Source organism: Mandrillus leucophaeus, unplaced genomic scaffold (assembly GCF_000951045.1).
Source record: "Mandrillus leucophaeus isolate KB7577 unplaced genomic scaffold, Mleu.le_1.0 Scaffold129, whole genome shotgun sequence".
Taxonomy (NCBI): Eukaryota; Metazoa; Chordata; class Mammalia; order Primates; family Cercopithecidae; genus Mandrillus; species Mandrillus leucophaeus.
Window position 1 is genome coordinate 2,517,718 of NW_012101243.1, and position 12,200 is coordinate 2,529,917.

At 43.0% G+C, this 12,200-nt stretch overlaps 1 protein-coding gene across 2 annotated transcripts in view; it reads left to right on the forward strand.

Annotated features, from left to right (window-relative positions):
- Positions 1–12,200, forward strand: part of PIGU (phosphatidylinositol glycan anchor biosynthesis, class U) — a 107,916-nt gene that overhangs the window by 43,458 nt on the left and 52,258 nt on the right. For both annotated transcript variants that reach the window (XM_011972428.1, XM_011972429.1), the window contains one exon: positions 7,754–7,851. In XM_011972428.1, coding sequence (XP_011827818.1) covers positions 7,754–7,851 — 98 coding nt within the window. The remainder of the gene's footprint in view (positions 1–7,753; positions 7,852–12,200) is intronic.

Consider the following 12,200-nt stretch of genomic DNA (forward strand, 5'->3'; position numbering starts at 1 on the left):
GGAGGCATGTAGTAACTGCTCAGGTGGTAGTGGTTGCTATTCTTAATAGTATCCTCCCTTTCAAAAGATCCTTCTGAGCTCTGACCATGTCACTGATCCAGTGAGCTCTGACCACGTCACAGCACTCCAATCTGGACAACAGAGCGAGACTATGTCTGTAAAAAAAACTTAAAAAACAAAAGAGACCTCATGATTGTTAGCATCCTTATAGGCCTTATAGGGAGGCCTGGGAGGTTTCAATGAGGTTCTCTTCCTGGAGCCTAGCCTTAGAGGAACAATGGAAGAGTGATGATCCTGAGGCCTGGTGATCCCATCACTTCCAGTTGAGGTTCCTGTGGGCCAAAGCCCTGCCAATGGAAGGAGTCATAGAGGACTCAAGGACCCAGTTTTTGTCAGGTCAACCCAACTTCAAAGCCTGCTTATTCTAATTACCAGCTCTTTAGCCTTGAGCAAATCATGCAGCCTCAAGAGCCTCAATTTGATCCCAGAATATCTACCTTCTAGAGATAGCGGAGGAATAAATAAGAAATATAAAATGCTTAGCATGCTTCCTTAGCAGAATCCACTCAATAACTAGTTGCTCTGCCTATTGTTTTTTTTATGGTGCAGACAGATTGAGATCAAGAGGGTGGCACAGTGATGCAGTCAGAACATGGGGTCTGAAGTAAAACCATTTGGTTTAAATCCTGTTGCTCTCATTCACTAGTTTCGTGACCCCAGGCAAATAACTTATCTGTCTTTCAGTTTCATTATCTGTAAAATGGGGACAGTAATTGTATCCACTGCATGGAATTATTGAAAGGACTAAATGACTTAAGGCAAGTAAAGTGCTTACAGTCATGGCTGGAACAGAGTAAGTGCTCAATAAATTATCATCGTTATCACTGATATGTACTCAGCTCTGAGAGAGGCTGCCTTGTTAAAAGAGCACACTTGGCAAGGAATGTAATACATTGGCCCTGCCCCCAGGAATGCCTCCTCCTCCTGGGCAGTCTCACTTGTTGCCCCAGACCCTGGTGCAACTTCCTCTTCTGATAGTCCTGTGGGACCTGAGCCCTTTTGACTACATTCCAGTGTGTCTCTGCCTGTCTTGGTACAGGTCATCATCTGTGACCCAATCTCTTTGTTCTCTGATTACTCCACTTGAAGTCCCTGTCCTGAACCAGTCCCCATGGCCCCACCTCATTACATTCCTGCTCAGTCCTGTAGCTGTGCCGCCCACCCAGGCCCAGATCACTGTAAGGTGCAGTCCCTGGAGGCAAAGTATTACCCCAGGTCTTGCTGAGGCTTGTTTTGGCCCCCACCCTGACACAAATAGAGAGTTAGAAGACATATTCAAAGCTAGATTGAGTAGATAATGAAATTTCCTGATACTACAGCCAATGTACATACACATTTGACCGATTTACTCTAATATCCCTAGGATAAAGCTAAATATCAAGGCTTGTATAGAAAGCCTAGTGCCTGTGCATCTGGGCTGCCCTAGATAATGGTAGGTTATATCATTTTGGGGTAAAACTCTTAGTCTTCTTGGCACAGTTCCTTTTGGTTAGGCGAGCGTGATGCCCTAGCTCTTGCCCACATGAGGCTGCCATTGCAGACATGATTTCAGGTATCCTGTCTGGGCCTGTAGGTAGATGTTTTTGGATGACTGTGCAAGCTAAGCCCTCCGTGATCTGACTCCTACCTGCTTGCTGAGACTTTTTGGATTGTAACTTTTTAAATTTTTTTAGACGGAGTCTCGCTCTGTTGCCCAGGCTGGAGTGCAGTGGCATGATCTCGGCTCACTGCGACCTCCACCTCCCAGGTTCAAGCGATTCTCCTGCCTCAGCCTCCTGAGTAGCTGGGACTACAGGCGCCTGCCACCATGCCCAGCTAATTTTTGTATTTTTAGTGGAGATGGTGTTTCACCATATTGGCCAGGCTGGTCTTGAACTCCCGACCTTATGATCCACCTGCCTCGGCCTCCAAAGTGCTGGGATTACAGGCGTGAGCCACCACACCCAGCTGGATTGTAACTTTTTATTGAAGTATGACATATATACAGAAAAATATATAACTCGTTAGTGTACAGATACATGAATTTTCACAAAACGGTGAATAACCAGCACCCAGATTAAGAAACAGTGGTACTAGCATCCACAGGAACTCCTTTTGTGTTCTCTTTCCAGTCACTCCTCCCAGCTCTTGCCCTGTTTTGGCTATATTGAGCTAATTACAGTACCCACCCCCTACCCCAGCACACCGTTCTCTCTTGCCCTGCTGCCCGTGCACAGCCTTGGACTGCCCGGCCTCACCTACTCATTGTTCAAAACTCAGGTGTCAGCCTCCCCTGATGGGCTAGGTCTGCTTCCTTTGTACTTTCCTCCTCTATTTTGTAATTGTTTACTGGCAGCTGCCTGAGGATGGAGACTATCTGAGTCACCAGGTTTCCTGGCACCCAGCACACTCTTCGTATAGAGCAAACTCCAGAAATGTTTGCTTATTGCACAGTTTGTTTAAAATATTTGAAGTCACTTCTCACTTTCCTTGATCTTCTCTGACTCTGCCCCAAGCACATATCATTCCTCCTCTGCCTTCCTAACTCCTTTTTACCCCTTCTAGCTTTTTTCAAAACACATAGCGCTTTCTGGGTCTCCTGCCTGCCTCCATACTCACCCTCACTTTTGCTCAGGCTGTGCGTATGCCCCGTCCACACCTGTCCCAGCATCCCACACCCAGATTTCCCACACACCAACCTACTGACTGTTGCAGCACCATGTTTCTGCCCCCAGACTGCGGGCCTCAGCCATGCAATAGTTCACAGAGAGCATTCTCTGGGCCAGCCCCCTGCCACAACAAACCTTCAGTTGCTATTCTGCAGGCTCTGCTTTATTTGAGTCAGATTTATTTTGTGTTTTGCCCATGTTCATGACTGTGTATTATACTTCATAAGTTTTTCTTCCTCAAGAACATTGGTTTCCTTTAATATTCTTGTATTTTTAAAAAAGATTTCATATGTATTGCTGAATGATATTCATTCATTCATTTCTTCATTTGTTCATTTATCACATGTGCCAGGAACTGTGCTAGGTGCTGGAGAGCCAAAGTTAAGATAAATGTATTGCCCTTGAGAAACTCACAGAGAAATGGGGAGAGAGAGAGAAACATATGCAGATTATTATAAGATAGCATTGGTATTGAATGAGATAGGCTTATTAACACAGAGATTAAGAGTGGGTACCGGAGTCAGCTATGTGGTTTTGGTCACATTACTGAAGCTTTCTGTTTGTGTGTCTTGGTTTCTTGACCTGTAAAATGGGTAGAATGTGTGGTTTTTATCTCAGTAAAGCTGTTATAAGGAGCAGAAATAGAGCTTTCACAGGGCTATTGTGATGTTTCCTGAGGACCTTTTTGAGTTAGAAACTGTTCTCGATGCAGAGGATACAGTACAGTGCCTGGCACCTAGGAAGTGATCCATAAATGTCAGCTATAATCACGGTTTACGTTACCACCTTTGTTTGGGCTCATAGACAAAGTGACCTTTCACCTGGCTATCGAAGGAATGGTTTCTACTAGAAAAAGGGCAGAGAAGGGTGGCTTAGGCAGAAGGAATAGCCTAAGAACAGACACAGAAGAATGAAACAGCATGATGTTTTCAGAAATTGGGAATAGTCCAGTGTAGCTGGAGGACAGGGCGTGTGTGGAAGAGTGGTGAGAGGTGAAACTGGAGAAATGAGACCCAGTGGTGAAGGGTCTTGTTTGCTGTTGGAGTTTAGACTTAACCCGATAGATGAAATGGAACCATCAGAAGCCTTTAAAGACTGGCTTGCCACAATCTGAACTGCTTTAGAAGGCTCCTTTGGTGCTTCTGTGGATGGACTTGGTTGAGAGGCAATTGGGAGACCGCTAAGGAGGAGAGGGAAAGGCTGCTGGAGAGAGATGATGAGAGCAAGAATTGAAGGGATAAATGCTCCAGAGGTGGATCCGCAGGGCTTGGTGACTGGTGGAGGAAAGAACATGGGAGCTGGAGGGTGAAGGGTTGCCAGGGTATCTGGCTAGTTGTTGATGCCGGTTACCGACAAAGAATAGCAGGAGGAACAGATTTTTCCTTCCCAAAGACTACTTCAGTCTATGGAAGGAAGACTGCTTCTTCCTGATCCTAGGAGCAAGTATTCTAAAACTCACAAGTCCATTCGACTAGGCTGTGAGCCTCTTTTTCTCTCTTGGGCCTTATAAACAGTCAGTTTCAGACAAGCAATTATTAACCTCAGGCAATTAGGGCAGGAGATGGCTGTGCTTATTTCACTCCTTGTGTCTCCTCAGGGAGAGAGAGGAGAAAGTCATGTGTTTGTTTTCACCATACTGTGTGAATGGATGGAGTTGGAGCATTAGCCTCCATCCTCTGGTAACAGACACAAGGACCTCTTCTCTTGCCTACTCCCAATCCATAGAGAACCATGTTAAGTTAAAAAGTTCTTTTCAGTGTTTTCCCTCTCTTGGCCAGTTTCCCACCAAAACATTCAGATTTTTGACCCAATGAAAGAATCAATCCCTAGCTCACTCTAGCTGTTGGGCTCCAGAACAGCACCTTTCCCACTACTGCCACCTCCCTATCCCAGAGTGACCTGGTTCTGAGTCTAAAGTCTGTGGCTCAGCAGATGTGTGCATGCCACTGCTGGTGTCACAACTTAGCTGAGCATGATCCTGTTCCTACACAGTCGTAATTATGAGTACCCTGGATACAGGACATCATGACTGGCACTGTCAATATGGCGAGACATCCCCCCTCTCCATAGAATTCTGTCCTGTTACTTCTAGCTTCTTTCTTTCTCTGCCTCCCTTCTACTTTCTGTCAGCTAGGGTTTTTCTAGCTGATGAGTTTCTTTGGTTTGAAGAATAAAGCACACAGAGTTCTTTTCTCTCCACTCCCTTGTCTGTGAAGTTGTCATGTTTATAACCCTTTGTCTTCCAAGGTAGTTTTTAGATGTTTCAAGTATACAGACCACTTTGGTGGCAAAAGATCTCGTCAATTATCTCTTCCTGTTTGTCTCTAGAGCTGGATTAGCAGAGAGGTAAAACTCCTTGGACTGGAGTGACTGGTTCCTCCTTTTATGAAACACCATTGAGAGGATGTGTTATTTTTATTTTTTTATTGAAACAGGGACTTACTCTGTCACCCAGGCCGGAGTGCAATGGTTCAGTCTTAGCTTACTGTGGCCTCAACCTCTAGAGCTTAAATGATCCTACCACCTCAGCCTCCTAAGTAGTTGGGACCACAGGTGTGTGACACCGCAACCAGCTTATTTTTTTTATTTTTATTTTTGTAGAGATGGGGTTTCACTATGTTGCCCAAACTAGTCTCTAACTCCTGGGTTCAAGCAGTCCTCCCACCTTGGCCTTTCAAAGTGCTGGGATTACATGTGTGAACCACCATGCCCAGCCTGTTATTTTCAGTAAATAGTTGACCCCACACTAATGAGAGTGAGCATGGATATTGTCATTTTAGAAAACATCATTACAAGACACCTGTTGGGCTTTATACCTTGGACCATCAATTGCACCCTACTGATTTCTGGGCCACTTGGAAACTCCTGTTGTAAACTAGGGCTCTCTATCCTTAGTTTTAGAGTATCCTCTTGTCTTAAGGGAATAGCTATTTTTTCAAAGAAGTTAGCTTTTTTCTAATGACAAAAACAAAGCATGTTCATTTTAGAAAGTTTAGAAAATGCAGTGAAGCAAAAATGAAAAATTGTTCATAATTTTCACTACCCAGAGATAACCACTATGAACTTTGTGGCCTTGGCTTTTAGTCTTCTATTTATTTACTTATTTTTGGTAGTCTGAGACTGGGCAATTTACAAAAGAAAGGTTTAATTGGACTCATAGTTCCACATGGGTGGGGAAGGTCTCACAATCATGGCGGAGGGCAAAAAGCACTTCTTACATGGCAGTGGCAAGAGAGAATGAGGAAGAAGCAAAAGCGGAAACCTCTGATAAACCATTAGATCTTGGGAGACTCATTCACTATTACGAGAATAGCGTGGGAAAGACCAGCTCCCATGATTCAATTACCTTCCCCTGGGTCCCTCCCATAACACATGGGAATTCTGGGAGATACAATTCAAGTTGAGATTTAGGTGGGGACGCAGCCAAACCATATCATTCTGCCTCAGCCCCTCCAAATCTCATGTCCTCACATTTCAAAACCAATCATGCCCTCCCAACAGTCCCCCAAAGTCTTAACTCATTTCAGCGTTAGCCCAAAAGTCCACAGCTTAAAGTCTCATCTGAGACAAGGCAAGTCCCTTCTGCCTATGAACCTGTAAAATCAAAAGCAAATTAGTTACTTACTAGATACAAGGGGGGTATAGGCATTGGGTAAATACAACCATTACAAATAGAAATTGGCCAAACCAAAGGGGCTACAGGCCTCATGCAAGTTGGAAATCCAGCAGGGCAGTCAATCTTAAAGTTCCAAAATGATCTTCTTTGACTTCATGTCTCACATCTGGGTCATGCTGATGTAAGAGGGGGCTTCCCACGATCTTGGACAGCTCCACCCTTGTGGCTTTGCAGGGTATAGCCTCCCTCTCAGTTGCTTTCACAAGCTGGTGTTGAGTGTCTGTGGCTTTTCCAGGCCCACAGTGCAAGCTGTTGGTGGATCTACCATTCTGGGATCTGGAGGACGGTGGCTGTTTTCTCAGCTCCACTAGGTGGTGCCCCAGTAGGGACACTGTGTGGGGGCTCCAACCTCACATTTCCCTTCCACACTGCCCTAGCAGAGGTTCTCCATGAGGGCCCCGCCCCTACTGCAAACTTTTGCCTGGGCACCCAGGCTGGAGTGCTGTGGCACAGTCTTGGCTCACTGCAACCTCTGCCTCCCAGGTTCAAGCAATTCTCCTGCCTCAGCCTCCCGAGTAGCTGGGATTATAGGTGCCCACCACTACCCCTGGCTAATGTTTATTTTTAGTAGAGACGAGGTTTTACCATGTTGGCCAGGCTGGTCACGAACTCCTGGTCTTGATCTGCCTGCCTCGGCCTCACAAAGTGCTGGGATTACAGACTTGAGTTACTTTGCCTGCTGGCTTTTAGTCGTCTAAAAAATGTTTGTGCATGTTTTTTAATAAAAGAAATTATAATATATGTCTCTTTTATAAACTGCATTTAATAGGATATTATAAACACCTTTCTGTGTCATTGCATATTCTTAATAGCATCATGTTTAATGATTTCATAGTAGTCCATTTTACATAGGAAGTGAGGACATTACTAATAAAATTAATATACTTTCGTTTGAAAAAAAAACATGAATTCTCATGAATGTAGCAGGTAAGGAAGGGCTGTTGTAAAGAGTGATAAGTGTTGCAACAGTCAAAGGGATGGGTTTCCAGCTCTGAATAACATAAGCAATAATTGTAGGCTTAGTAAATTGGTACATTAGATAGGACATGGATGTTAATAGACTTGATCCTTTATACATCTTTGGGTTGAAATTTTGTAAAATCGTTCTAGGTCTCAAAATTTCACAAGATTTATGCCTGTAGTGTCTCAGGTTGCCAAAGGTAGATGGTTTTGACTTTCTTGGTTTTCTTTCATTGGAAATCAAGCCAAGAAGCTCTGACTGTGTGAATTTGCATAGCACCTTGTGTACCAGGAGGCACTTGGCAGGTGATTATTTGAGCAGTTGTGGAAGGTTTTGTGTTGAGAGGGACTCACTGAGTCTAATGATTGATGAGGCTGGATTATTCCATACATTTCTTTCTTTTTACAGGCAGTGCTTTCCTCAGTGCTATTTTTCTTGCCTTAGCGACATACCAGTCTCTGTACCCCCTTACCTTGTTTGTCCCAGGACTCCTCTATCTCCTCCAGGTAAGCGCTTGCTGGTCAGAAGCCAGCACCCAAGTGACATTTAATACATGGCCTGGTCCCTGCTCGGGGGAAGTAAGGGCATGGGTTAGTAAAGGCAGCAGGAAACTTGCTCCTAGCTGAAAATACAAACACATAGAAACTTGACTAACTTTAAACAAAGTAGACTTAGTGATCATTAAGTCCCAACTACAGTTGACCTCCCCATATCTGTAGGGGATATGTTCTAAAGCCCCTAACGGAGGCCTGAAACTGCATTTGGTACCGAACCCTACATATACTATGTTTTTTCTATCTAATAACTAAGATAACTACTAAGTGACTAACAGGCAGGGATACACTAGACAAAGGGGCGATTCATGTCTCGAGTGGGACAGAGCAGGACAGTGTGAGATTTCATCACACTACTCAGAATGGCATGCAATTTAAAACTTATGAGTTGTTTGTTTCTGGAATTTTCCATTTTAGTACCGCAGTTGACAACAGGTAACTGAAACCATGGAGAGTGAAACCTCAGATAAGGGAGGCACTACTGTATGCATATCCTTGCGAATGTATAAGTGCATTTTATTTTAGATATTTGCAAATGCAACTATCTTGCATTTTTCTTTTCTCAACTAATGATCCCCTCTGAGCTCATTTCTTTAACTTTTCTTTGTAATAACACTTTGTAACATTCTTACAGGACTTAAATGGAGTATGTGCATCTGATATAATGCTTGGAACATTGTGGGTGATCAATAAACATTAATTGAAGAATACAAATAGCTGACATTTACTGAGAATGGATTACACGTCAGGCACCATGCTAAGCACTCTGTAGGCATCATCTCATTTTAACCTTATAAGAACTTTATGGAGTAGGTCATATTATTAGCCATGTATTAGTCTAGTATTAGCCATATTAGACACATGAATTGAAACTGGAATGTTGGGAGGTTAAGTCACTTAAGGTCACAGGACCAGCGAGTGACATTGCTGATATATGAACTATGGCCATCTGATGCCAGAGCTTGTTCTCTAATCATCTTTTTCTACTCAAATGAGAATAGTACATGTTTCTTCAAGAGGAAGTAACTGCATGCAGGCCCCACGTTGTCCAAATCTTTTCTTACAAGAAAAATGTTTCTTGAAAGTGTACAGGTGACAGTGCTAGGACTTAGACCCAGAAATGTCTGATTTCGGAGTCTTTCTTAATCTCAAGCACTGCTAAAGCTGAGTGTGTATTCCATTTATTGAAATAGGCCATATGCATGTTATTTTAAATGATTTCATAATATTGTGTTGATGCAGACAATGATTCATGGTTTGCTTGATCTTTTTCTTATTTGGGGAATTTGAGATATGTCTTTATTTATGTTTGAGATATGTCATTTATATTAATTGTCACTAATATAAATAATGTAGAAATTTTTTTGTTTTTTTTTTTTTGAGAGCAGGGCCTTGCTCTGTCACCCAGGCTGGAGTGCAGTGGCACAATCTCAGCTCACTGCAGCCTCCATCTCCCAGGCTCAATCAATCCTCTCACCTTAGCCTCCTGAGTAGCTGGGACTACAGGCGTGTGCCACCACACCCGGCTAATTTTTTGTAGAGATGGGGTTTTGCCATGTTGCCCAGACTGGTCTTGAATTCCTGGGCTTAAGCAATCCACCCACACACCTTGGTCTCCCAAAGTGCTAGGTTTATAGGAATAAGCCACTTGACCCAGCCAGAAATTTGTTTTTATTTGTTTTCTCTTTCTTTTTCTTATTTTTGAGACAAGGGTCTCACTCTGTTGTCCAGGATGGGATGTGCAGTGCAGCAATCACAGTTCACTGCAGCCTCAACCTCCCAGCCTCAAGCAATCCTCTCACCCCACCCTCCCTAGTAACTGGGACTATGGGCATGCACCACCACACCCAGCTAATTTTTGTATTTTTTTGTAGAGATGGGGTTTTGCCATGTTGCCCAGGCTGGTCTCAAACTCCTGGGTTCAAGCGATCCTTCCCCCTTGGCCTCCCAAAGTGCTAGGATTACAGGTGTGAGCCACCGTGCCCAGCTTGAAATTATTTTCTTCAAGTATGTTCCTTTAGCTAAATCATTGGACCCAAGGTGAAAAGTTGTATTGTTCTTATTAGGCAATTATACCAGATTGTTCACCAGAAAGCCTGAACCAGTTTGCAGTGCCACCATCAGTATCTAAAAAGAAGTGGACCACTTGCCTCCCCATCTGCCAGCACTGACTTTTCAAGTTTGATTTATGATTGCCAGTTCAGTAGATGTGTCACCATACTGTGAAGTTATTTTGCTTTGATGTTCTCTCTGTATTCTTGCTGAGTTGAAGCATCTTTCCACATGACAATGTGCTGCTTGTATTTTCTTTTTTATTTCCTATTTATGGCTTATTCTTTAGAAAGTCTAAGCACTAAGAATATATATAGCCAGACTTTTTATACAACTATATATCAAATAAATAATATAGTATATTTATTCATACACATGAATGGACCAGAAATTTAAAAATGGTTTCTGAGCTTGTCCAACCTGCAAAAAATGAATAAGTAAATAAAAGAAGATAAAAATGGTTTCTTAAGCCAATCTCTATGCACCACTTTATATAAAACAACTTCTGTTTAAAACTAAAGGAAATTTCCTCCTGACACTAGTGGACAGTACAACTGACTCATGAAGTCAAGTAGCTCCTCTACCAATATTGACTAAGTACCTATAATGTGCTAGATACTATGCCAGACTGCAGACATAAAGCAATTGAAGGATGCTGAGCAGGTGAGTGCTCCAGGAAGATTGTTTTGGCAGCAGCCTTTGGGGTAGATGGGAGTAGGAAGAACTGAAGTTGGGAAAGCTTAGAACATTGTACTAGATCAAGTCAGAGGGGTAAATTTGGGGCCCAAACCAGTGTCAGAGGAGATAGAGAGATGAGAGACTAGATGCAGGGGAATTCTAGGAGGTAGAATCAGCTGTGCTTGGCAACTGTCTGTATATGGGGACAGGAGTGGAAGAGTTTTGAGATGAACTTCAGGATCCCATTTATGCAGAAATTAAAACTCCATCTCCCACTATATTTGTATATATATTTTTATAAGTATATGAAGTAGCCTGGTGTATTAGTCCATTCTTATGCGCTTTAAAGAACTGCCCGAGCCAGGCGTGGTAGCTCACACCTGTAATCTCAGCACTTTGGGAGGCTGAGGCGAGTGTATCACTTGAGGTCAGGAGTTTGAGACCAGCCTGGCCAACATGACGAAACCTCATCTCTACTAAAACTACAAAAATTAGCCAGACATGGGGGAGCGTGCCTGTAATTCCAGCTACTTGGGAAGCTGAGGCAGGAACATTGCTTGAACCCGGGAGACAGAGGTTGCAGAGAGCCTAGATCGCACCACTGTACTCCAGCCTGGGTGATGAAGTGACACTCTGTCTCAAAAAAAAAAAAAGAAAAGAAAAAGAAATACCGAGACTTGGTTATTTATTTATTTATTTTTGCTGGTGGTACATGAAATACTTTTTTAAAATTTTTTTAAAAATTTTACTTCAAGTTCTAGAATACACGTGCTGAACATGCAGGTTTGTTACATAGGTATACATGTGCCATAGTGGTTTGCTGTACCAATCAACCCATCATCTAGGTTTTAAGCCCCACATGCATTAGGTATTTGTCCTAACGCTCTCCCTCCTCTTGTCCCCCACCCCGTGACAGGCCCTGGTGTGTGATGTTTCCCTCCCTGTGTCCATGGGTTCCCATTGTTCAGCTCCCACTTATGAGTGAGAACATGTGGTGTTTGGTTTTCAGTTCCTAGGTTAGTTTGCGAAGGATGATAGTTTCCAGCTTCATCCATGTCCCTGCAAAGGACGTGAACTCTTTTTTTATGGCTGCATAATATTCCATGGTGTATATATGCCACATTTTCTTTATCCAGTCTATCATTGCTGGGCATTTGCATTTGTTCCAAGTCTTTGCTATTGTAAGTAGTGCTGTAATAAACATACGTGTGCTTGTGTTTTATAGTAGAATGCTTTATAATCCTTTGGGTATATACCCAGTAATGGGATTGCTGGGTCAAATGGTATTTCTGGTTCTAGATCCTTGAGGAATCATCACACTGTCTTCCATGATAGTTGAACTAATTTACACTCCCACCAACAGTATAAAAGCGTTCCTATTTCTCTGCATCCTTGCCAGCATCTGTTTTTTCCAGACTTTTTAATGATTGCCATTCTAACTGGTATGAGATGGTATCTCATTGTGGTTTTGATTTGCATTTCTCTAATGACTAGTAATGATGAGCTTTTTTCATGTTTCTTGGCCACATAAATGTCTTCTTTTGAGAAGTGTCTGTTCATATCCTTTGCCC